General features: G+C 47.9%; 1 protein-coding gene across 2 annotated transcripts in view; it reads right to left on the bottom strand.

Annotated features, from left to right (window-relative positions):
* The window catches only part of UAP1 (UDP-N-acetylglucosamine pyrophosphorylase 1), a 31,754-nt gene extending 13,330 nt beyond the window's left edge, over nucleotides 1–18,424 (bottom strand). Inside the window, exons 1-4 of one of the 2 annotated variants that reach the window (XM_074960833.1) lie at nucleotides 18,038–18,424; nucleotides 11,942–12,146; nucleotides 5,632–5,807; nucleotides 3,812–3,984 (exon numbers count right to left, since the gene is read on the bottom strand). In XM_074960833.1, coding sequence (XP_074816934.1) covers nucleotides 3,812–3,984; nucleotides 5,632–5,807; nucleotides 11,942–12,146; nucleotides 18,038–18,314 — 831 coding nt within the window. In that variant the 5' untranslated portion in view covers nucleotides 18,315–18,424. The remainder of the gene's footprint in view (nucleotides 1–3,811; nucleotides 3,985–5,631; nucleotides 5,808–11,941; nucleotides 12,147–18,037) is intronic. The other variant, XM_074960832.1, reaches the window with a different exon arrangement.
* Nucleotides 18,425–27,477: the final 9,053 nt, after the last annotated feature.

The following is a 27,477-nucleotide window of genomic DNA, read 5'->3' on the forward strand; positions in this document are numbered from 1 at the left end:
TCAGCGGAGGCAGCAGGTCTCTGACTGCCCTCTGTGGCAGGCTGGCTGCTCATCTTGGTGCTGAACACAAGAGAATCTGGGCCAGCTATTGGAATTTGAAAGATTCCGCTGCCTTGGGCTTTCTGAAAACCTGGCCCTGCTGCAGATGCTGAGCTTTCCTAGACATGGCTTGTGGTGCTAGCTCCCCCTTGTGCTCTTCCTCAAAAGAGGCTGGATGCATATAAAAGTGGTTCCCTGGGAATGGAAGCAGGCATGCCCTGAAGGCTCTTCCAGTGAGATCTTTAGTTAGAGATGGATACGGTGAGTCATGGCAGACATGGTTTTAAATCCCCAGAGTATCTGGTGTTCAGCAGTGGTGGGTGGTGCATGGGAAGCCCTGTGTGGCACTAGAGAAGAGTCTTATAGGGTAAAGCTGGGTGTCCTATCTCCAGGGCACTCCCCATTCAGAACTACAAAGTACCAGCTCCCTCCTTGGGTGAGTCTCCTTGCCTGCATGGAATCTGAAGGCCATTCTGGTGCAAACTGAGATATCCAATCACAAGTGCTTTGGGGGATCATGAGGGCTAGCACTGGTGCTGGTGGGGGGAGGAGCTCCTCTTGCACCACAGGTATATTCTGTACCTAGCAAAAACAACTGCACTAGTTACATGGAGCTGCAATCCCTGTAGGTGCCTGCAGACATATGATGTCTGGACACTGAAGTGCACCGGAATGCCAGTAATGACTGCACTACATAACAGGAGAAAGGGCTTTGACTTAATACCAATAACTCAGTGCCTTTCATGCAGGAATCACTAATGTTAAATCTCACCACATCCTGGTGAGGAAAGTCATTTTTACAGGTGGATAAGCTGAGAAATAGATGTGAAGAGACTAGGCCAAAGTCACACAACAAGGGTTTGTTTACAGAAGTTGCTCCAATTGACATTAGTTTAGTTAAACTGGTGCAACTTGTGTATTTGCACTCCTATTGTTTAAAATTAGTTAAATCTGCAAGCTAACCTATATAATGGGTTATGATTCCAAGCTAAACTTAAACCAGATTTAAAGCAGATGCAAGAATGTCTGCACACAAAGTTGCAGTGGTTAAATTAAGCAGATATAAAAATCACACATTTCCTTACAACTTTGGGTGTAGTTCTAACTATGGCAGAACTGGGAATAGAAACCAGGAATTGCAATTGCAGGTTCCCATCTATGCACAAGACCATGCCTCCCTACCATTCTACAATAGGAGCTTGTTGTTGAACAAACACATGTATGACAGGGTATACACTCCCATTATAATATGGATGAGATGTTCAAGTGGCTGATAAAAGGCCAAACCAGTTAGAAGTTGTCTTTTACTTGAACCAAGCTTCACTGAGACATGGGCCAGAATCAAATGACCTCAGCCAGCCAAGCAGCAGGCGGACACCCCCTCCAACAAAACAGTATGCAGCAGTGTTTAGAAAAATCAGAACTCTGTAGAGGTTCACATATCCCACAGAGACAGCATATGGTACCAGGCAGCACTAGAATGTATCAGGTATTGTATTATGTCCAGGCTTCCATTATAACCTATTATTTTCAAATGTCCATCACCTCCTGAAATATTTGCTTTTGGATGAAGTTTCCCTTGCCTGATCTCAGCCCAAACAGTGGAGTTTGAGCACAATTTCTTCCTCCTTTCAGTTTGGCAAAAAATGAGAAAAAACCCACGACTGTGGTCAACCTTTGCAGACTGATACCTTTCCATCAGCTACTTCTCACTGTGTGAGAGTCTCCAGCCTCACTTGCCAAACACAGTCCAATTGAAAACTGCACTGTTCAAAACCAGATGCCCAACTCTTATCCCCTGTACAGCTATGGAGTTTGTACCGTTATTTCAGAGAGATCCCATTTTTGCACATACTTTCAACCACGCCACTGTGGAAATACCTAGAACAGGCCACAAAGGCAGCTTAACATTAAATATGGCAAAAGCAATTAAGGCAAAAGCTTTTCTGCACAACAGGAACTGAAATACAAGCATCTGCTCTTCTGTAAAGCCTGAAATTGATACTTAATGTACCTTATGATACTGACATTTATAAATTAAACTTTTGAGATCACCTCAGAAGATGTAAAAAAGCAGCACCCTTTAATTCATTGAAATTTGAGAGCTCATTTGATCAAGCATTTATTTAAATGGTTTTAATAGATCATAGTAGATCACTGGGACTCAGACTGTCAATTTCAAGTTTAATTGTATACAAGTATGGATAATTTGGATTACTCAATGATTGCCTGTTCTGTTCATTCCCCCTGAAGCACTAGCCCCCGTCAGAAGACAGGATACTGGGCTAAATGGACCACTGGTCTGACCCAGTATGGCTGTTCTTACAGGTTTGTTTTTAATCATTTTAACCTAAGTCTGATTTTTTGCAGGCTGGCACTAACTGTGGTCCTCATTTTCTAGGAATTTGACTTGAGACCGTGGGGTCTGATTTGCAGAGTGCCGAGCACTCACAGTTGCAGATGAGGTCAATGGGAGCTATGCTTTCAACATGTAAAATGTTATGAAGTTCTAAGCACTCTGAACAAAGATCAAGTCCTAGGCTCCTCAAATTGGGAGCTGAAAGTTAGCTGACACTTGGCTTTAATCTGTGTTTTAGTTCCCCAGCTGTAAAATGGGGACATCACCCACTCATCTCACAGGGGTGAGACACCACATTCAGTAATGTCTGCACAGAACTAAGACTATGAGGAGAGCACCACAGAAGAGCCCATGAATAACTTATTCTGAATTGGCAGGATTTGGACGGCGAACAGTAGACGTATGGGCTATGCATTGAATGAGGACAAAATCCTCAATACCCATTCAGTGCGCATCATCAATCCTGTGCGCTGAATGAGGTGGTGCTGTGGTAGTACTATGTGATCAAGTAATTAACAGCTGTACTACATACACAAGGACTGAATTAAGGGTGCACAGGCATCTCCTAATTTGAGTGATTAATTTGCAGCCCTAATATGTTTAATGTAGTTCTACACAAACAGAGGAGGTGCCATGCAGATGGCCAGTCCACTAAGGAGCGGATGCCTGAAATAGCAACAGCCGCCTACTCTACTCCCCGCTCAAGGGAGAGCTCAAATAGCTCAGCCATCCAAAAGAACCAACTGGAAACAGGAACACTGAAGCAGGGGCAGGATCGGGGCAGCTCAGGGAGCCAATACTGCTCCCCTGGGGCTGAATCAGGCTCCAGAACCTAAACTTTACATTAGAGTTCGATATCTAGCACTTGACAAAAGCTTTATAAACCACGTATAAACAAACAGAGACATTGCCGCCTGCCTGGGTGCACGGATTTTCTGAAAAATAGCTCAAGAGGACTATTCATGCCTCTTAACCACAAGGCCATGCTGAAACTGAAGTCTAGGGATTATAATTTAAACAAACTGTCAGCTATTCATCTGGCCATCAAGTTATGTGAGAATAGAGAGGTATTGTCCTATTACTGAGATGTGCAGTCTACTGCCAGTGGCATCACATGGTGCCATGCACAGAGCTTGGAGCATACCACATCCAATCCCTGATTACAGGGGCTAACATGGTTGCAGCCTGAAAAAACAGCACCACACAACATTCATTGTAGTGAGCTCAGTACCAGCCCCCCCTCAGATCTACAGATCCCATGCAGACGGAGGGACCAGAAGAGCCTGGATACAGCCTTGGTGGGGAGCAAGCTGCTGATGCCAGCCAATGGTGCGATTAGGACAATTGTGCCAGTACACTCAAGGGTGTATGAGCCAGGTCCTCTACCCTCTCCACCCCACTGCAGCCCATTACCTTTGCACCACACTCAGCTCCCTTCTGTATGCAGAACCCAATGAACCTGGGGTCAGCCACCTTCACTAAGATGTTGTCAACGCAGTACATATGGATGCTCCAGATGCCTCGCTGCTCCATGTCCTCCACGATGCCATGGGTGCCGAGGGCTCGGTACAGCCCCCCATTGCCATCTGGTGAGGCGAGAACACGTTACTGCACCAGAAGCAAACAGTAGGAGTGAGTATTTGAGCCAGTTCCCAGCTGGATGCCACACAGGGAGTAGCACTTCCTAGAGATTGAGGGAAGTTGCCAGGGGAACAGACTAGACTCTGGTAAGAGGGGCCAAGGTGGGACTTTGGCCTCCTGTGAGCCCACCCCTAGCCCAAATATCCTCTCCCCTGGTCTGCCACCTTGCTGTGTCCATTTCCCTGATGCCCTGTTCCAGGCCCCAGCCTGAAAGATGGGATGGGACTGTGACCCTGCAGCAGAGGCTGGGACAAGAAGAAGCCAGCACACAGCCCTGAGTGGCCAGCACCAGTCTTTGCCTGCTCTGTGGGGGAGGAGGAAGAACAGTCCTAGCAGGAGCAGTGTATGCGGGGAATTAGGAGGAGAAGGAACTACATAAGACAGAGGTGTCTATGGGGAAGGGGCTGTGCCAAGGTATGCAGGATGGAATTGTGAGGATCCTGGGGATCATTCCAACACTGAGATGCCAAGTGAGGGCAAGGACTTGGCTCAGCTCAATAAAAATGCCATTGGGCTGCAGGGCACCAATGGCAGGAAGGATTGGACTAACAGTGGCTTTTGTTCCTATAGGACTAGGAGATACTGAGCCCCTCATCACTACTAAAGCCCTGCAAAGCCTCTCCCCCACCCCCCACCCCTGCCCCATTCACTAATGGCCTAAGCAGTCTCTTTGGCATCTCAGTGCTAACTCCATCACCAAGATGACAGATGAGTGATAGGGCACAAGCCGCTCTGTGCAAATTCACCCCCCTCCGTCCCAGAGGGAAAACAGGAACCCAGCTGTGCTATAGCAGAGCAAACTACTACCCCTAGATAACTAGGTAGAATATCAAGAGGGTCACTCCCCAGTTTGCAGGCAAGATGCCAGGCTTTGTTAAACCCATATTTGTCTAAAGGAAAGGGACAGGCAGGCACTTATTGTTGTGATATAGATGTTTTCGGACACTAAGCCTGCAAGCTGCTTTCTGAAAGGCCAGGTCTGCCAGATATGAGGATAAGTTGCGATTCTCTGCCATTTCCTAGAATCAACCTTTGCACAAGTCACCCCTAGAAGTCCCTAGAGTACGTTTTATTCCACTTATGTATTTTCTGTCCCTCAAATCTAACCTGTCCTCCTGGGAGATGTTCTGGGGTGAGGGAAGGGGGTGTCCCTAGGCTGCAGTCTAACAAGCTCCTTCCCTCCCACTCAAAGCCTCTTCAGTCCAGCCATTTCTGTGACTCCCCTCTGCTCAAGATTAGCCAGAGCAATACTGGAAATCCATGGGAAATTGGGGGAAAATGTTGCTGGATTTGGCACAGACCATGAAACGTTTTGTAAATTCTACAGGATTCCAAACAAAGCAATTCTGAATCTAAAAAACACCTGTGAGCTGCTGGCTACATGTGTCTGATGGAATTAGAATGAACTTTCAACCCACCATGGTTTACCCCACCTCCTCAAGGCTTCTTATCCCCATCACCCTCCAGATCTTGCATTTCAGACCTTCCAGTCTGAACGATCTTGATGCCCTGTTCAAAGCCTTGCTGAATCTGGTCTGCTAGAGAAGTTCACTCCCCTAAACCCCCACTAATGGGATTTCAACAGCACAGACCTGGTGCCATGGAAACTTTGCTCTTCTCTTCCAGAAAAATCTTGCCATTAAACCCCATGGCAGGCAGCATCCCTTGCTGGAAAAAGATCACATTTTCCTGCTTTAAACCAAAGTAATTGTGCTTCACGAAGAACTCCTTTGTAGATTCCATTGTTCTGCCACTTGTCATGATGTACCTGACACAGCAAGAAGAGAAAAACCCCAAGTAAATAGGGAGACAATCAGACTCTGCTCCTGCCTGATCTTCACACAGGATTGTTTTTGAAGCCCATGTAGAGCACTCATGGGATAGAGAACAGGACCCCCTGGGATCAGGATGTATCACAGAACAGCTCGCAGTCACGTGCGAATCACATGAACATTTCACCTCTGACCAATGAGCTCTCTGCAGCCACAGGTTTGGCAGCAATTGTCTGAGTGGCCATGTCACGGTCCTAGGGAGCCCTGAGGATGGTGCTGGTGGTTTCCATGAGCTGGGTGGAGCTCGTGGTTAGAACACATGCAGGGGGAAGTTGGATCTGCTGTGGTATGATCTACTGGCACTAGGGAGGATGAGGGCTAGCTGCACCAAGCCAGTGAGGAACCTCAGCACAGGCCTTGAGCAACACTTCCACTGACAGTAATGGACTCTGGGACTCGCCAGCAGCAAAGCCTAATGTCTCAGGAGGGGCACTGATGCGGACACCAGGAGGAAGGATCCTTGCAAGGGTAAGAACAATACTGTTCTGATGGAAGGAAGGCTGGTGCTGCCCCCCCACTCTTCCTGGGGTCAGAGGAATCAGCTGTCTTGATCTTCCTTGAAAGGCTCATCCCCCACTGGCCGTGTAATTCCATGACACCAAGGAGTGGAGGGGACTTAGGGACACCAGCCTGCTCCTCTCCTTGGTGTTGGGCTTATCAATACACTTCCTCAGCCAAGCCCACACAGTTTGACACAAAGGTTTCTAACATGCTCCTTTGTGAACCTCCTTGAGCAGGGTTGGACAACGCTTTGCTGGGTAATTTGGCTGGAGGACCCTTTGTCAGCAGCATCTGGCACTGCTGACTTACTGGCCCTTGAGCCTCCTCCAGCAGCAAAGAGGCATCTCCTGACCTTTTGGGGTTCTGCTTGAATCGGCAGCACAGAGAACTAGAGGGATTATGGCTCAGGTTCTAGAAACACTAGCAATGGCTACCACAAATATGGTAAATCAGTGCTTGATGCTGGCCTCCCTGAATGCCCCAGCCAGGATACCAGAGTGTCAGACCCCAAGCAGAGACCAACTGTACAGGATGGGAGACTATCCCAGAGGGATGAGGATGCACAAGCAGCTTAAAAAGGCAAGGCCACAGTAGTGCCTGCAACCAGTGATTAGAAAAACCACTTTCAGAGAAGACTGAACTAACAAGAGGGAGCTAAACTAGATCAGTTCATCCTGTTACTTCCCTGGTCAAAGAGCAGCCACTTCAGAATGAACTTAAGGGCAACTGGTGCTATCCCCCTTTACACCCTTCGGTCCCAGCAGAATGGTGGAAATGCACAGACCCATACACGCTGCTCATTGGAAGTTTCTGAACCCCCCTGGGCACAGACACTTTTAGAACATAAGAACGGCCCTACTGGGTCAGACCAAAGGTCCATCTAGCCCAGTATCCGGTCTTCCAACAGTGGCCAGTGCCAAGTGCCCCAGAGAGAATGAACAGAACAGGTAATCAAAGTGAGTCATCCCATCGCTCATTCCCAGCTTCTGACAAACAGAGGGTAGGGACACCATCCCTGCCCATCCTGGCTAATAGCCACTGATGGACCTATCCTCCATTAATTTATCTAGTTCTTTTTTGAACCCTGTTATGGTCTTGGACATCACAACATCCTCTGGCAAGGAGTTCCACAGGTTGACTGTGCACTGTGTTAAGAAATACTTCCTTTGATTTGTTTTAAACCTGCTGTCTATTAATTTCATTTGGTGACCCCTAGTTCTTGTGTTATGAGAAGTGGTAAACACTTCCTTATCTAGTTTCTCTACACTGTCATGATTTTATAGACCTCAAATCATCTCTCCCCTTAGCTGTCTCTTTTCCAAGCTGAAAAGTCCCTGTCTTGTTAATCTCTCTGCATACAGAAGCCATTCCATACCCCTAATCATTTTTGTTGCCCTTTTCTGAACCTTTCCTAATTATTCCCAGCATTCTGTTTGCTTTTTTGACTGCCGCTGAATACTCAGTGGATGTTTTCAGAGAACTATCCACGACTCCAAGATCTCTTTGAGTGGTAGCAGCTAATTTAGACACGCCCCATCCGCCATCATTTTATATGTATAGTTGGGATTATGCTTTCCAATGTGCATTACTTTGCATTTATAAACATTAAATTCATCTGCCATTTTGTTGCCCAGTCACCCAGTTTTGAGAGATCCTTTTGTAGCTCTTCACAGTCTGCCTGGGTCTTAACTATCTTTAGTAATTTTGTATCATCTACAAATTTTGCCACCTCACTGTTTACCCCTTTTTCCAGATCATTTATGAATATGTTGAACAGGACTGGCCCCAGAACAGACCTCTGGGGGACACCACTATTTACCTCTCTCCATTCTGAAAACTGACCATTTATACCTACCCTTTGTTTTATATCTTTTAACTAGTTACCAATCCATGAGAGCACCTTCCCTCTTGTCCCGTGGCAACTTACTATGCTTAAGAGCCTTTGGTGAGGGACTTTGTCAAAGGCTTTCTGCAAACCTAAGTACACTATATCCACTGGATCCCCTTGATTGCTGACCCCCTCAAAGAATTCTAGTATATTGGTGAGGCATGATTTCCCTTTACTCAAACCATGTTGACGCTTCCTCAACAAATTATGTTCATCTAGAAATCTGACAATATTGTTCTTTTATAGTGTCAACCAGTTTGCCTGGTACTGAAGTCAGGCTTACAGGTCTGTAATTGCCGGGATCACCTCTGGGGCCATTTTTAAAAATTGGCATCACATTAGCTATCCTCCAGTCATCTGGTACAGAAGCTGATTTAAATGATATCTTACAGACTACAGTTAGTAGTTCTGAAGGAACTCAAGAGTTCTGCAATTTCACATTTGAGTGAATACGATCTGGTCCTGGTGACTTATTGATGTTTAATATATCAATTTGTTCCAAAACCTCCTTGAATGATACCTCAATCTGGGACAGTTCCTCAGATCTGTCACCTAAAAAGAATGGCTCAGGTTTGGGAAATCTCCCTCACATCCTCAGCCGTGAAGACCAATGCAAAGAATTAATTTAGTTTCTTCGCAATGGCCTTATCCTTGAGTGCTCCTTTAGCACCTCGATGGCTATTATTTTTTGAGTCTTTGGCTAACTGTTCCTCAAATTATTTTTTGGCCTCCTAATTGTATTTGTACACTTTGTTTGCCAGTGTTTATGCTCCTTTCTATTTTCCTCACTAGGATTTAACTTCCACTTTTTAAAGGATGCCTTTTTGCCTCTCACTGCTTCTTTTACTTTGTTGTTGAGCCACAGTGGCTCTTTTTTGGTTCTCTTACTATGTTTTTTAATTTCGGGTATACATTTAAGTTGAGCCTGTATTATGGGGTCTTTAAAAAGTTTCCACGCAGCTCGCAGAGATTTCACTTTTGGCACGATACCCTTTAATTTCTGTTTAATCATCTCATTTTTGTGTAGTGCCCCTTTCTGAAATTAGATGCTACAGGGTTGGGCCGCTGTGGTGTTTTTCCTGCCACAGAGATATTAAATGTAATTATATTATGGTCACTATTACCAAGAAGTCCAGCTACATTCACCTCCTGGACCAGATCCTGTGCTCCACTTAGGACTAAAACAAGAATTGCCTCTCCTCTGGTAGGTTCCAGGACCAGCTGCTCCAAGAAGCAGTCATTTAAGGTGTCTAGAAACTCTCTCTCCGCATGCTGTCCTCAGGTGACATGTACCCACTCACTATGGGGATAACTGAAATCCCCCATTATTAATGAGTTTTTTTACATTAATAGCCTCCCTAATCTGCCTGAGCATTTCAGTCACTATCACCATCCTGGTCAGGTGGTTGGTAATATAGCCCTTCCACTATATTGCCAGGAGGAAGGGGAGCTGGGGGGTACAGCAGCTGCTGCTCTCTGGCCACCAAGCTCTAAAGGCAGTGCAGCCACCAGCAGGAATACAGAAGTAAGGGTGGCAATACCATGAGTATGCTCCTGTGAGCATCTACAGTAATTTGCTATCACTTCTGGGGGGGGTCATCACAGCCTGAAATATTGAAACCAGTTTTAAATGATACCTTACAATGCATACTTTGTAGATTGTGAACAAAGGTATATATTCCATCTACACTGGAATGAGATATCCATGGCTGGCCCATGCCAGCTGACTCAGGTTCACAGGGCTCAGGCTGTGGGACCATTTAATCACAACGTAGACATTCTGGTTTGCGTTGCAGCCCAAGCTCTGGGACCGTCCCATCTTGCAGGCCCGACAGCCTGAGCCAGCTGGCATGAGCCAGCCACAGGTTTTTAATTGCAGTGTAGACATACTCACATACCTCTTGAACTCAGACACCGGACATATGATTTGGAGAGCTGCTCTTTGAAAAGGCTCATCATCCCCACCCATGAGAGTGATGGCCCAGAAAGGTCACAGTCCACATCCTTCTTGAGCAAGGCTGGGAGGACCAAGCAGAAGAGAAACAATGGCAGACACCCATCTCCCCCACCCAGAGGGAAGTGGACTGAGGCCTAGGTCTACACATAAAAATTAGATTGATCTAGCTACCGCATTCAGGACTATGACAATTTCTCACCCTGAGCACAATGGTTAGGTCGATCTAGCTACTGCCTCTCAGAGGTGGATTTAGCTACATTGACATAGAAAGTGTCTACACTATAGCACTACAGTGGCACATCTGCAGTGCCACAGCTGTGTCACTGTAGCACAGATATACCCTTAGAAGAAGGCTTATAATGGAAGGCTGATTGCAACCTTAACTATGGCATTACAATTCATAACTCAATACTTTGCCTGTGTATAGGGTCTTTCAGTCTCCAATGCCTTGCAGAACAACTTAGATGGGCAGACTCTGACCACAGCTACATTAAGGCAATTCACCGACATGACTGCCTCTATGCTGTATCACCAGTGCAAACCTCTAAAGCAGACATCGCACAAGTGCGGCTTAACCTGGTAATTTAATGAGAGCACAGCCTCAGCATAGGCTGCTCTCTGCATGGGCACACCATGTCTTCATTAGGGCTTTGTGCTGGTGTATACCATTATACAGGTTAGACAAACACCTGTCAGGAATGATCCAGATCAGTCATTGCCAACCTTTTTAAGCACATGATCACTTTTTGAATTAAAGTGCAACCCAGGATCTACCCTGCCCTTTTCCCCAAGGCCCCGCCTCACTCCCTCCACTGCTCGCTCTCCCCCACCCTCATTCACTTTCACTAGGCTGGGGCAGGAGGTTGGGGTACAGGCTCCAGGCTGGGGCCAAGGGGTTCAGAGTGTGGGAGGGGCCTCAGAGGGGGCTCAGGCAGGGGATGAGATGCAGGAGAGGGTTTGGGGTGCTGGCTCCAGGAAGGGCTCAGGGCTGGGGCAGGGGTGTGTGGGCTTGTGCCAGGCAGCGCTTACCTCAGGCGGCAGCACAGCAGAGCTAAGACAGGCTCCCTGCCTGCCCTGGCCCCACACTACTCCTGGAAGCTTCCAGCACATCCCTGCAACCCCGGGAGGGGGGCGGGGAGGTGGGGACTGGAGGGGAGTGAACATGGCTCTGCGTGCTGCCCCTCCCTGCAGGCACCACCACCACAGCTCCCATTGGCCGCAGTTCCTGTTCCTGGCCAATAGGAGCTGCAGGGGCAGGGAGGTGCAGCACCCGGAGACCCCCTTTCCCTTCACCTCCCCATCCCCCAACACAGGGACGTGCCAGCTGCTTCCAGGAGCGGCGCTGGGCCAGTGCAAGCAGGGAGCCTGCCTCAGCCCTGCCGAACTTTTAGCAGCCGGAGACTGCAGTTGACTTGCAGAGGCTCTGTGATCGACCAGTCGATCACAATCTACCGGTTGGTGACCACTGGTCTAGGTAATACTTAGTCCTGCCATGAGTGCAGGGGACTGGACTAGATCACCTCTTGAGGTCCTTTCCAGTCCTATGATTCTATACCACTGCTGACTGCCTTCATGTAGGAAAGGCCAAGGCAAAGATTAGTTACCATGCCCAAGTTTACACAAAGGAAATAGAGCCAGGACCAGAACCTAGAACTCTCCCCCAGCCCCCTGCTGCAGACAAACCAGATTACTATCAGGATGGACTGACAATGCACACCCCTTACCATGGAATGACACACTTAGTGCCATGCTGTTTTTCAGCCAGCTGCTGCAGTTTCAGGATGCGCTCTGCTTGGATCTGGAAGAGTGTTTTGTGGGATGGCAACCCGACATCATACATTCCCTTGGGATAAGAAACACCCAGTCTCGTTCCCTGTCCACCAGCTAGGAGGAGGACAGCTACTTTGCTCTGAGAAATCTGATGGAGACCTAAAGAAAGAAAAAGAAAAAGAAAAAGAAAAAAAAAAAAAAAAGAGTGACCAGAAGCTTTCCCCCTGCAGAGTGGAAGCCATGTGATACCTTCCAGTTTATGAACAATATCATTGGAACCATAATCCTCCAGCACCCAAGCTGGCTGGCTCTGGGGAGGAAGGCAGCACAGCCAATCCCAGTTAAACAAAGGCTCTCTGGTTACTGGCAGGGGGACAGGATGGTCTGAGGGAACATGTGTACTGCTCTGTTGACTGGCTCAGTCACAGCAAAGGAGCTCTGTCTGAAGAAGACAAGAATGAGCTGCAGAGCAGCCCGAACAGGACTAAACTAAATTCTGGGCATGCTTGTGGTGTTTACACCCCACCCTTCTTGAAAACACCCAGCTCCTGTCTGCCAGGATCACACCACCCCGCCCAGGAGTGGCATTGCGGAGGGGCAGAGAGATTATCCTTTGGGGTACAGAAGCTCAGCTGGCAGTTTCATGTAGTAAATGTGCTGGAGGGATCTTCAAATCATCCTGTTGCAGGAGTGTAATCCCAGCTCAGCCAAGTCTCTTTAGATTTCTATTTACCCCCAAATCATTGGGATCCACAGTGCTGGGCTTCACAGGACCAGGAAGACAGTTGTCCTCAACTCCCAGGTTTTACAGAGATCACAAGGACAGCCTAGACCAGTGACACATGTGACTCACTAGCCTCACTCTGAGTGTCTCCTGCAGATCTCAGTGTTTTAACATGTGCTGCAGATTTAGTCAGTCACTGAGGATGCTTTTACTATGTTATTAGCTAATAAAATACATGGTTAGTCATTTTGCTGTGAGACTATATATAGATATATAAAAAGCAAATATTCTTCATAATGTTTAGTGTGTATTCATTGTTTCATTAACTATAGTACTATATACTCATTTAGTGATCAGCATTACTCAAAAGAGCCACAATAATTTGGCTCCTGAACCACTGATGTCAGTATCACTAGCACAGATTAACCACATCATAAGGAGTGGCAAGAGGTGGCCAACCCAGCATGTGTTCAAAGTACTATACAAACGTTAACTGTAACAGTCAAACCCCTTGTGAGGTACGTGGCTTTATCTTCATTTGGGATTTGCCCAAGGGCAGAAAGCAGGGAGGATGGGAGGGGAGTAGAGTCAAGATCAGAATTCCCAGACTCAGATTTCTGGCCCAGACCTTAATCCCCTAGGCAATGGTGCCTCATCTAAGGTAACTTGCCAGACTGCATGTAACACGGATAAGGAACCTGTGCATTCCTATTGCCCAACCTGCATTTCAGTTATGCACCCTTCTTGTTGCACCAGTGTAGATTTTTGTATTTAATGACACCCCATGCCCCCAAATACTGTATTACAGAATTGAGTATGTAAATTAAAAAAAATAATCAAGGTTGCACAGTTAACATGGAATTTTCCTATTCGAAAGTTTAGAAAGGAATTCAACAAACAAAAGGAAGACAGAAAGAAGGGAAAGAGTACATGTGTGTTGCATTAGAGAGACGCATGGCCTAAACATATGAATGAATGGGAGCCACGAATGCTGGTATTCTAATCCCAGTTCCGCCAGCAGCTTGGGTAAATCTGTACCTCATTTCTTCCCCCCTCCATTCCCATATCCCAATACACATCCTCTCATCTCAAGAGTTGGTATAACTGCTGTTTTGTAGCTGCATAGTGAAAGATCCTCAGCATTTAGAGTATTATAAGAATGTCAAGCATTAGGAGTGCTAGGTTGTATGTGGGGCCAAGATATGAAACAGTTATTCACAGGGGGTTTGGTATATGCTAGATGTTGCACAGCTGGACAGTTCTATCAGAATAGCTTCAGCAACAGAATGTACTGAGTTGTGTAGCATAGATGTGTGGCTCCACTCCCAAGTCTGATCATTCACGACAGTTCTGAACTCGTGCACAGAAGTTCAGATCTTCAAGCAATGTCCAAACAGGTGATGTGACAGCCCAAAGAAGAGAATTTAAAGTTACAAATAACTGAAAATTTTGGGATTTATATAGCACTGTTATGAATAGTCTTTAAGTCTAAATTTTTTTGACTATGGGAGCCTAAATAGGTGCTTATGGCAGACTAGTTATCAACAGGATTTGTGGTGAAGGGTTCATCTTCAAGGGGAGTTTCAATCTTCAGCACTTCATAAAATGTAAGCAATTAATTAGGTGCCCACCCCACGCACGAAGACACTGGCCCTTTGCTTTTTAGCTGTGCCACAATGTAATTGAAGAGTTTGGGTTTCACCTCATGTCACAAGCCTCCAAACAATGGTAAAAGTAAATTCAAACACATTTCAGTTTAGAAAACTATGCAACCATTTTTTCAAACCAACAGAGACTGTTCTTCATGTAGTATACCCACTGGCTAAGCATGTTGTGATGTCTGCACCTGGATTTTCTATCTGCAAAAATGTTTGTCCCCCTCTTCGCAAACAAAGTGGTTGGACCAATTCACAGAAGTTCATTTTCCAAGAAAACTTTGGTTTCAGTCAAGTTAAATTTCAGCAAAAAAAGGGGAAAAAAAGCTTTTGCAAGAGTAAAAGCATTCAAATAAGGCAAAGCTGAACCGAACCAGTCAATTTTATGCAGCTAAGTTGTGCTCTTTCCAAACTGTGCCTACATTTACAGGACAGCTACCTAGAACAGTGCACAATAAAGAATCCACAATGGCATTTTCAAACCAATTTCCAGATATTTTCAGACTAGTAGCTCTCACTGAGGAACGTCCATTTAAGTTTCAGAGTTGTGTGTGTGAAGTTTTTTGCATATGATTAGTGTCCAGATTCTCCTACCTTCCTGATGGAAAAGTAGGTCACCCTCCTGATACAGCTACCCCAAACCCCAGTTTGGCCCAGAAGAGTTTAGAAAGTTGCAAGTTTCTACAGACAGGCATTTATAATGAAAAGCATTTTGCAACATTAGAGCTTTCTCCATCAGCAAAAGCGATATGGCTGTTTTTCCTGATAGCCTTTATAGCAAACAGCTGAGAGTTTACAATGAACCTCCAAAGGTCAAATGCTTCCTGGATAACTTCCTGCTTGGACTCATGCCTTAAACTTGTTTTAAAACATCTGTTAAGGAATGGAACAAAGGGTGCTGCACATATCGAGGTGCACATGCATAGTAACTAGCATGTCAGTGAAAAGTTTAGTAGTCTGTTCAGTTATTCTCTCCCAACTTTACCCAGCCACACCATAGTGTCATATCGAGAGAGCAAATAAAACAAGCAGGGCCAAAGCGTCCCCCATACTCTTTTGACACTAGTTGTGTTTAGATACATTAATGCCAACTCTTATGGCACATTCCATCAGTCAATCTGAAAATGTGTTGCAAAGGTGGCCAGTATCATGGTCCTCCTGTTACAGATGGGGATATGGAGGCACAAAGAGGGAAAAAAAATCAATTCACCCAGATCACCCAGCAACAGAGCTGGGACCAACACTCAGCTCCCTCAAGTCTCAGGGAAGTGCTCTACCCACTACATTTAAGTGTAAGCTTTATTGTTCTATTACTGTCTTATAGCAGCTACAAGACTCATTTCACAATCACTCCTGCTGTCTCTTTATCTAAGTTATCATGCCAATTCTAGCCTTACTAGGGAGGTCTACTTTCTCTGATATGCAGTGTTAATGCTGCCTTTTCACACATAGGTGCAGTATTTGAAGGCAGCAGATCTTAGTAACACTCAAGTATCAGGGGGTAGCCATGTTAGTCTGTATCCACAAAAACAAGGAGTCTGGTGGCACCTTAAAGACTAACAGGTTTATATGAGCATAAGCTCAGTGGCACTGCTATGGGTACCCACATGGCCCCACAGTATGCCAACATTTTTATGGCGGACTTAGCTCTCATCCCCTAGCACCCCTCCTCTACTTGCGCTACATTGATGACATCAGATGGACCCACAGGAAGGAGGCCCTTGAAGATTTCCACCTGGATTTCAACAATTTCCACCCCACCATCAACCTCAGCCTGGACCAGTCCACACAAGAGATCCACTTCCTGGATACTACAGTGCAAATAAGTGATGGTCAAACACACCACCCTATACCGGAAACTTACCTACATGCCTCCAGTTTCCATCCAGGACACATCACACGATCCATTGTCTACAGCCAAGCCCTAAAATACAACCAAATTTGCACCAATCCCTCAGACAGAAACAAACACCTACAAGATCTTTATCAAGCAGTCTTAAAAACAACAATACCCACCTGGGGAAGTGAGGAAACAGACTGAGAGCGAGATGGGTACCCACAAATCACCTACTACAGGACAGGCCCAACAAGAAAAACAACAGACCACCACTGGCCATCACGTACAGCCCCCAGCTAAAACCTCTTCAGCATATCATCAATGATCTACAACCTATCCTGGAAAACAATCCCTCACTCTCCCAGACCTTGGGAGACAGGCCAGTCCTTACTTACAGACGGCCCCCCAACCTGAAGCAAATACTCACCAGCAACTACACACCACACCACAGAAATACTAACCCAGGTACCAATGCCTATAGCAAAACTCGTTGGCTACTCTGTCCCCATATCTAACTCTAGTAACACCATCAGAGGACCCAACCACATCAGCCACACCAGAGGTTCATTCACTTGCATGTCTACTAATGTTATATATGCCATCACGTGCCAGCAATGCCCCTCTGCCATGTACATTGGCCAAACCACCCAGTCCCTATATGAAAGAATAAATGGACACCAATCAGACATTAGGAATCGTAACATACAAAAGCCAGTGGGAGAACACTTCAATCTTCCTGGACATTCTATAACAGATCTGAAAGTAGCTATACTTGAACAAAAAAAGACTTCAGAAACAGACTTCAAAGAGAAACAGCAGAACTAAAATTTATTTGCAAATTTAACACCATTAATTTGGGCTTGAATAGGGACTAGGAGTGGCTGGCTCATTCCAGGAGAGGCAAAGCTGCTTCTGGAATTGACACTTCCTCATCTATTGTTGGGAGTGGACTACATCTACCCTGATCGAATTGGCCCTGTCAACACTGGTTCTCCACTTGTGAGGTAATGCCCTTCTCTTTATCATCAGTATATTTATGTCTGCATCTGTAATTTTCACTCCATGCATCTGAAGTGGGATTTTTATCCACAAAAGCTTATGCTCAAATAAATCTGTTAGTGTTTAAGGTGCCACCAGACTCCTTGTTGTTTTAGTTAATACTACAAACTCTGCTTCCATTACAACCCTCCCCCAGTGTTCACACACCACTTCCTGAGGGTTCTGTTGTGGCTAAGATTACATGCCTGGGCTCAGTCCACAGTGATGTGTCTTCCATTGGGCCACATCCATGTGCCAGCTTGCACTACTGGTGAGGGGGAAGGATCATTAGTATCTACCCCCCCCCCGCCTTTACAGCACAATGTTCTTCAGTTCAGCTGGGTTTGATGTTTGTGTGCAAATGCGAAGCGCCACAAGCGTGTGACTGGCCCTCACGGAGAAGCAGCCACTTGAACAAGTTTAAACGTATTTATGCTAATGAAATCTAAAATTAAGAATTTAAAGAAAGCAGCTTGTGCCCAGCGCAAGCTTTTCGGGCCCCAGGGTTTGCCATTGATCACAACGCAGCACTCGGGAGAGGGGCTCCCAGGCACGGAGGCTGTGAAGGGTTTGCTCTGAGCGCACCGCCGGCGTGGCACCACGCAGCTGCGAGCGGGGACAGCAGAGCCCTCCGCTCCCCCCGCACCGGCTGCGGGCAGCGCCACCCCAAGGGGCTCCCTCCCGCCAGACGCTAAGCGGCGCCTGGCCCGCCGGGGGAAGGAAGCGCCCCGCGCTGCCCCCAGGGCCAGGAGCACCCGTGGCAGGCTACTGGGGAGGAACGCCCGCCAGCCCGTACCTTCGCGCTCCCACTCGGGGAGCCGGCCCACGTCGCGGGTGGCGCTGCCCAGCACGGCCCGCGGCAGTGCCTCCATCCGCCCGTCCACCTTGTCGCGGCCGGCCGCGCCCGTGCCTTCTATGGCCCGACGGAAGCTGGAGCCCAGCGCCTCGCAGTCCAGACCCTCCAGCTCCTCACGCAGCGCCCGCCGCTCCGCGCCGCCCAGTTCGGCCCAGAAGCGCAGCAGGTGGCTCTGCCCGGCCGCGGCCAGCCGGCGGCGCAGCACCTCGGGCTCCATGGGCAGGGAGCGCCCGGCAGCCCCAGTCCGGGAACTCACGGCCCCCAACCAGCATGCACCTCCCGCCCGGCTCCGGCTCGCTCCGGCTCCGGCTCCGGCTCCGGCTCCGGCTCCGGCTCCGGCTCCGACTGCTACTGCTACTGCTACTGCTACTGCTACTGCTACTGCTACTGCCTCCACCCCTGCCCACCAGCGACCACGCTTCCCGCTACCGCCCTCATATAGGCGGCTGTACCCTGCCCCCAGGGCCACCAATCGCTGGGCTCAGGAGCGGGCTGCCTCGCCGCGTCAGCCAGGACCACGACGCGCCCACTAGCCCTGACGTCATGGTCAGCGGCGGAGACGTGATCCTAATGGCTGAGAGCCCACGAAGGGCGGAGTCACAGCCACTTCCGCCCAAGCTCTTCCTGGGGCACGTGGCAGGCCCTAGCGTGTGCGCGTGGGGGCTACTCCAGTCCTCCACCAATTCCGCAGCTGTTTGCCATGGTGATGTTTGTGATGTCACATACACTCTACGTAGCCGACTCGTGGGGAAAGCAAAGAGAGAGTCCTCAGCACTTTCTCCCAACCACGTCTCACATCACCCCTCCCGCCTCCACTCCCCTCCCCCACAGCACCTCTGCCTGCTCCCACCCAGCCCCTCTCCTCCCCTCTCCACTCCCCCACAGCACCGCTTCCTACTCCCACCCAACCCCTCCGTCTTCCACTCCCCTCCCTCACTGCATTGCTCCCACGCAACCCTCTTCCCCTCCCCCACAGCACCTCTGCCTGCTCCCACCCAGCCCCTCCCTCTCCACTCCCCCCACAGCACCTCTCCCTGCTCCCACCCAATCCTTCCCCCCTCCACTCCCCCCACAGCACCTCTCCCTGCTCCCACCCAACCCCTCCCTTCTCCACTCCCCATCCTTCACAGGACCACTCCCTATTCCCACCCAACCCTTCCCCTCCCCCACTGTGTCGTTCCCTGCTCCCACCCAAACCCTCCACCCTCCACTCCCCTCCCTCCACAGCACTGGTTCCCTGCCCCCACCACACCCTTAAAGCAGCACTCAAAGACAATAAGGCCATTGCGGAGAAACTAAATTAATTCTTTGCATCCGTCTTCACGGCTGAGACTGTGAGGGAAATTCCCAAACCTGAGCTATTCTCTTTAGGTGACAAATCTGAGGAACTGGCCCAGATTGAGGTGCCATCAGAGGACATTTGGAACAAATTGATAAACTAAACAGTAATAAGTCACCAGGACCTGATGGTATTCACCCAAGAGTTCTGAAGGAATTCAAATGTGAACAGCAGAACTACTAACTGTAGTCTGTAACCTATCATTTAAATCAGCTTCTGTACCAAACGACTGGAGGATAGCTAATGTGACACCAATTTTTACAAAGGGCTCATAGATTAACATAATTTGTTGGGGAAGAGTCAACATGGTTTTTGTAAAGGGAAATCATGGCTCACCAATCTCCAAGAACTCTTTGAGGAGATCCGCAAGCATGTGGACAAGGGTGATCCAGTAGACATATTGTAATCAGGAAGGCCAAATCACACTTGGAGTTGCAGCTAGCAAGAGATGTTAAGAGTAACAAGAAGGGTTTTTTCACGTATGTTAGCAACAAGAAGAAAGCCAAGGAAAGTGTGGGCCCCTTACTGAATGAGGGAGGCAACCTAGTGACAGAGGATGTGGAAAAAGCTAATGGACTCAATGCTTTTTTTGCCTCTGTCTTCACGAACAAGGTCAGCTCCCAGACTACTGCACTGGGCAGCACAGCATGGGGAGGAGGTGACCAGCCCTCTGTGGAGAAAGAAGTAGTTCGGGACTATTTAGAAAAGCTGGACGAGCACGAGTCCATGGGGCCGGATGTGGTGCATCCGAGGGTGCTAAAGGAATTGGCGGATGTGATTGCAGAGCCATTAGCCATTATCTTTGAAAACTCATGGAGATCAGGGGAGGTCCCGGACGACTGGAAAAAGGCTAATGTAGTGCCCATCTTTAAAAAAGGGAAGAAGGAGGATCCTGGGAACTACAGGCCAGTCAGCCTCACCTCAGTCCCTGGAAAAATCATGGAGCAGGTCCTCAAGGAATCAATTCTGAAGCACTTAGAGGAGAGGAAAGTGATCAGGAACAGTCAGCATGGATTCACCAAGGGCAAGTCATGCTTGACTAATGTACTTGCCTTCTATGACAAGATAACTGGCTCTGTGGATGAGGGGAAAGCAGTGGACGTGTTATTCCTTGACATTAGCAAAGCTTTTGATGCGGTCTCCCACAGCATTTTTGCCAGCAAGTTAAAGAAGTATGGGCTGGATGAATGGACTATAAGGTGGATAGAAAGCTGGCTAGATCGTCGGGCTCAATGGGTATTGATCAATGGCTCCATGTCTAGTTGGCAGCCGGAATCAAACGGAGTGCCCCAAGAGTCGGTACTGGGGCCGGTTTTGTTCAATATCTTCATTAATGATCTGAAGGATGGCATGGACTGCACCCTCAGCAAGTTTGCAGATGACACTAAACTGGGAGGAGTGGTAGATTCGCTGGAGGGTAGAGACAGGATACAGAGGGACGTAGACAAATTAGAGGATTGGGCCAAAAGAAATCTGATGAGGTTCAACAAGGACAAGTGCAGAGTCCTGCACTTAGGACGGAAGGATCCCATGCACCTCTACAGACTAGGGACCGAATGGCTAGGCAGCAGTTCTGCAGAAAAGGACCTAGGGGTTACAGTGGACGAGAAGCTGGATATGAGTCAACAGTGTGCCCTTGTTGCCAAGAGAGCTAACGGCATATTGGGCTGTATAAGTAGGGGCATTGCCAGCAGATGGAGGGATGTGATCGTTCTCCTCTATTCAACATTGGTGAGCCCTCATCTGGAGTACTGTGTCCAGTTTTGGCCCCCACACTACAAGAAGGATGTGGAAAAATTGGAAAACATCCAGCGGAGGGCAACTGGAAAATGATTAGGGGACTGGAACACATGAGTTATGAGGAGAGGCTGAGGGAACTGGGATTGTTTAGTCTGCGGAAGAGAAGAATGAGGGGGGATTTGATAGCTGCTTTCAACAACCTGAAAGGGGATTCCAAAGAAGATGGATCTAGACTGTTCTCAGTGGTAGCAGATGATAGAACAAGGAGTAGTGGTCTCAAGTTGCAGTGGGTGAGGTCTTGGTTGGATATTAGGAAAAACTTTTTCACTAGGGGGGTGGTGAAGCACTGGAATGCATTACCTAGGGAGGTGGTTGAATCTCCTTCCTTTGAGGTTTTTAAGGTCAGGCTTGACAAGCCCTGTCTGGGATGATTTAGTTGGGGATTGGTCCTGCTTTGAGCAGGGGGTTGGACTAGATGACCTCCTGAGGTCCCTTCCAACCCTGATATTCTATGATTCTATGATACTTAGATTTTCAGAAAGCCTTTGACAAGGTCCCTCATCAAAGGCTCTTATGCAAAGTAATCTGTCATGGAATAACAGAGAAGGTCCTCTAATGGATTGGTAACTGGTTAAAAGATAGGAAACAAAGGGTAGGAATAAATTGTCAGTTTCATAATGGAGAGAGGGGGTCTGTACTATACTGGGACCAATCCTATTCAATTTATTCATAAATAATCTGGAAAAAGGGGTAAACAATGAGGTGGCAAAATTTGCAGATGATACAAAACTACTCAAGATAGTTAAGTCCAAAGCAGACTGCGAAGAGCTACAAAAGGATCTCACAAAACTGGGTGACTAGGCAACAAAATGACAGATGAAATTCAATGTTGATAAATGCAAAGTAATGCACATTGTAAAACATAATCCCAACTATATGTATAAAATGATGGAGTCTAAATTAGCTGTTACCACTCAAGAAAGAGATCTTGGAGTCATTGTGGATAGTTCTCTGAAAACATCCACTAAATGTGCAGTGGCAGTCAAAAAATCACGCAGAATGTTGGGAATCATTAAGAAAGGGATATATATGTACTGCAGATGTGCCCCCCCCCCCAACCATCTCAAAAAAGATATATTGGAATTGGAAAAGGTTCAGAAAAGGGCAACAAAAATTATTAGGGGTATGGAACGGCTTCCGTATGAGGAGAGATTAATAAGACTGGGACTTTTCATCTTAGAAAAGAGGAAACTAAGTGGGGGATATGATAGAGGTGTATAAAGTCATGAGCGGTGTGGAGAAAATAAATGAGGAAGTGTTACTCTATTTACTGTAACTCTTGTTCTGCTTCATTTCCCCCCGCCCTTCCATGTCCCCCACTTGGTCTACTTATGGCATGTCTGACCTTTCACTGTGAGTCTTTGGGGACTGGACCAATTCTTTACATGGACAACACCTGGCACACTTCGGGCATTCAGACAGAACTGAACACCCATTTCTGAGGAGGAGCGCATAGCCAACGGTTCTTGTCAAACAGCCTCCTTGCCGTGCTATAGGGTTACATTTAATCCAGCCACCAGGCTACAGAGTTTGGACCTGAGCTTTTCATTCTGGCCCAACTCTAACTCAGACTATCGCAGCCAAGGAACCTGCAGCAGGGCCCATTACAAATATGGGTGAGCCATGAGCTCAGCCAGGGAGAGGGCGGTGGTGTCTGTGTCATGAATGAGCCATCTACAGCAGTGATCTCAAGGGGAAGGATGGGTGGGGCCCTGCAATGTGCATAGCTACAAGCAGCTGTGTAACAAACAAACCCCACTGCAGCCCAGTTCCTGGCAGGGATGTGCAGCCAGTCTGGGTGTGTGGCCATACCCCATCACTGTTGGCCTGTGCCATTCCACCCAGTCCCTTCCCTTCAGCTTTGTCACACTACCATTTCACATCGTGCCCCAGCACTTCATTCTCATTCACCCCCACATCCCACAGCCCAGCATTTAGTACCTAGCCCCTGCACCACCCCTGTATTTTCTGCCTCCTAATCTTTAGAAGTTGCCCCCTCTTTCTCCATCCTGCAATGTAGGGTTTGGGGGTTCCTGGAGAGTTCCTTCCTCCACAGGCATCTAGCTCCCCTGTCCCCATCAAAGTGGTCACAAGTATTGGCTGGGGGCAGTGCTGAGAACCACGCAGGAGCTGCAGAGATGGCAAGAATACCCAGGGCCCTGGGGGGTGGCAGCACAGAGAAGCATTCCCAGCCCTGCAGTGCAGACGGAACACTAGCTACTTCATGTGCTGAAGAAACAGGAAACTTGTGAAATCCAGGAGCTCTGATTGGCTGCCCTTTCACAGGAGGTGGATGGATGGAAAAAGGACAGGCAATGGGACAGGGTGTTCCCCACACCCATAGTGGGGTCTGAATATGGAGAAAGGTCCTAGAGTGGGCAGAGCTGCAGCCTGCCCTTAGAGGGAGAACAGTGTTTGTTGCTGCGAATTCTAAGATGCTGCTCTGAAAAGTTAGCCCCACTACCAGTGCAAGACTGTGCTTGTGCTGTTAATTACACCCAGAAAAACTGTATGAAAAGCATGTTAAAGTTGCAAATATTATGTGACCATATCACTACAGATGCTATCATACGAGGCACAGGGTTGCACACGGAGCCTATTTCTGGCATTTCCTAACTTTTGATGGCTTCACTTTGCAACATAAATGTTCTTTAATGTAAGTTTTTACATGTAATTTCCTAAATATTTCAAAAAGCAAATTGAAAAATGGAAAATCCATCCTGTGGAACCCAATTCACCTACCCATGGTCATCAGCAGGGTTCGCAAAAAGAAAAGGAGTACTAGTGGCACCTTAGAGACTAACCAATTTATTTGAGCATAAGCTTTCGTGAGCTACAGCTCACTTCATCGGAGGCATTCAGTGGAAAATACTTTAACCAATTTATTTGAGCATAAGCTTTCGTGAGCTACAGCTCACTTCATCGGATGCATTCAGTGGAAAATTCAGTATTTTCCACTGAATGCATCCGATGAAGTGAGCTGTAGCTCACGAAAGCTTATGCTCAAATAAATTGGTTAGTCTCTAAGGTGCCACTAGTATTCCTTTTCTTTTTGCGAATATAGACTAACACGGCTGCTACTCTGAAATCAGCAGGGTTGGAACCTTTAGATCCATAGCGCAGACCTCTACCCTTACAGCTAAGGAGTAACTGATAGCAGTAGTAGGTTGTCATCCCCTATATGGACCAGCCACTAGATGGGGATGAGAGAGACGTGTTGCATAGCTAGATAACAGAAGAATGGTGAGACTCAGGTAGCAAAGGAAAGATGAGATTATTTAAAATGGTGACCTTCATGCTGCTTTACTCAGATTAAAGAGCAAATCAAGGAAACCGGGATTTTTTGGATGCTTTAATGTTGCCCATTATGATCAATCACATGGCTACAGGAGGCACAGAGCTTGGCAAAGGCTTTTGTTGGATCTTTGCCAATGAACACAATGTGACAATGGTCCACAGCATGTCTCTGCTCCAAGGTGCCGCACACCCTTGGGTCCTGGACTCTGTTTGCTTGTTTGTTTTTTGGAAACCTTGCCTGTTCTTTCACTTTTTGCTCATGCCTATTTCACAAGTCAGCCAGACCTGCCTTCTAGGAGTTGCACAACAAGTCACACTGCCAGGGATCTGGCTTTAGCTTTTCTGTGGGTGTGGGCTGCAGAGCAATGACTCAGAATAGAATCATAGACTTTAAGGTCAGAAGGGACCATTATGATCGTCTAGTCTGACCTCCTGCACAACGCAGGCCACAGAATCTCACTCGCCCACTCCTGTAACAAACCCCTAACCTATGTCTGAGCTATTGAAGTCCTCAAATCATGGTTTAAAGACTTCAAGGGGCAGAGAATCCTCTAGCAAGTGACCTGTCCCCCACACTGCACAGGAAGGCAAAACCCCCCCATCCCTTGCGCAGGTCCTTCCCTGCCACTTTTACAATGAGATGAAATTTGGCTTATCTGTGTTCCTATTGGGTTTGAAATTCTGCAGCACTCCAGCACCTCAGGGTGTGAAGCAAGGTGCTTTAGGGAATCTGTTAATGAATGAAACCAAACAAATGCACACCTTAGTGCAGGTTACTAGCTTTGTCTGAGTTCTTGTTGCAGTCATCCTCTAGCATGTGCTGATATTTTTGGAATTTCCCCCTAACTGACCACCTCCCTGGAGTAGTTACTGGCTGGAATGGCTGCCTGGGCTTTTATAAATAGTCCCAATTAGTCATGTCATGTATTTCAGAATAGGCCAGTATTGAATCATATGTTAATTGGTCCCCTCAGAGGGTATGTGTTGGCGAGAGTTACCTTAGCTCCATTGTAGCTAACACAAATCATGGTGTCTGCATGTGATATTCACATACCTGGTCAGTGGCCTTGCAATTATACCCTGCATCCACACTCGCATCATGTTACATTTTGCTAGCATATACCCCCTGGGCACCCCTCCCGGAGTTCCTAGCACTGCTTCAGGTGGCAGTGCATTGTGGATGACTGAGCACAGCTCTCTGGGAGACCTTGCTGAAGGAAGGGGAGACTGGGAGGAGAGGTCAAACCCTCACAACTCCCATGATCCCTCTGCAAAATCCCATAGTTCTCTCAGGATCTGGATGCCTATTACAATTTCCCAGCACACCAGCATAGGCCCAGTTCCTAGCTGCTTCCATGGCAACCAACTTCTACTAGCAAACTGTTTCCTGACCTCCTCTGGCTTGGGTTCTTCACAGGGTTGCAAGGTGTCCGGTCTTTGATCGGAATGCCTGGTCAAAAAGGAACCCTAGTGGCTCCTGTCAGCACCGCTGACCGGGCCGTTAACAGCCCTGTTGGCGGCAAAGCGGGGCTAAGGCAGGCTCCCTGCCAGCCATGGCTCCACACAGCTCCCAGAAGCAGTGGCATATCGCCCCTGTGCGATGGTTTCTGACCAGGCCCCCCCAGCACAGACTGATAGGGTTACATTGTTCTGCAGAGCTGGGTTAGCCAGCAGTGTCTGCAGAACTCCCACACAAGAAAGGCCTTATGGCTCTGGTCCCTGTTTGGGTTAATTCTCAGCTCAGCGAGTTGCTTGGAAGGCCTGTCATAGACCTTCTGACTCTGGCGGTAGGAGCAGAGGTCCTGAATGGCTGCTGCCATGGCCCAAAAGGCAATCAGGCGTGCAAGGAGGTAGCTCCGGTTGCCAGACATTAAACATCTATGCGTGGCTGATGTACATAGGCAGTGGGAAGCTGTTCACACAAAGCTGGTTGTGGTAACAGTTTATATCTGTGCCTATAGTAGGTAGTTTCTGGCTGGCCTGAGCCCTAGCCAGGGGAGTGTGCTGTGCAGGGGAGACAGTGGCCAGATGATCTGACTTGGGTGTTGTAACCAGATAACCCTCCACACAGTCTGTGAGGGAGCAGATTGGACTCTGCCTCGGCTGGGATCCACTCTAGGCAGGTAGCACAACTTACCCATGACCGAAGGACTCTTGTGTCTGGTTGCAGAGTGCATTAGAATTGTGCTAGAGGGAAAACATACAGCTGAACACAAGCAAAAGCTCTAGTCCAGTGTAAAAGATATGTGCCATCCCCATATGCCTCCTGTGGGCAGGTGTGGCACTGCAGGTGTGCACCCCGCCCCAGTGTCTTTTATCAAGGAAGCAGCTGTAGCACTGATTTGGGGCAGGCTGACAGGATCCTTCATTTATGGGGAGCCTGCCAAACATCTGTATTTTCTTTTCTGGATGCTTTGTCCTGCCAGCAAATTCCCACTCTGCCTCAATCACGCCCTGCAACACTGCGGAAGTGGGACATGGCCCCATCCAACCACCCCCTGTTCCCTGTCCCCTGACTGCCCCCTGGGATCCCTGCCCCTTTTCCAACCCCCTCACTCCCTACCCCCTTACCACGCCACTCAGAGCAGCATGTTTGGCAGCCGCTCCGCCTGGCCAGAGCCTGCCATGCTGCCCGGCACGTGCTCACAGCCCCGCCGCCCAGAGCACTGGTGGCATGGCGAGCTGAGGCTGCGGGGGAGGGAGGAACAGCAGGGGAGGGGCCGGGGGCTAACCTCCCTGGCGGGAAGCTCAAGGGCCAAGCAGGACAGTCCCACAGGCCACATGTGGCCCGCAGGCCATAGTTTGCCTACCTCTGATCTAAAGGATTATTTATAAGGAAAAAGAAAGGTGAGAGTTAAAATTGGTTAAAGGAATGAAATACATACATACAATAATTGCAAAGTTCTTGGATCAGGCTTGTAGCAGTGATTAGCATAACCTGCTG

The sequence above is a fragment of the Natator depressus genome, chromosome 8 (genome assembly GCF_965152275.1).
Source record: "Natator depressus isolate rNatDep1 chromosome 8, rNatDep2.hap1, whole genome shotgun sequence".
In the NCBI taxonomy this organism is placed as follows: domain Eukaryota; kingdom Metazoa; phylum Chordata; order Testudines; family Cheloniidae; genus Natator; species Natator depressus.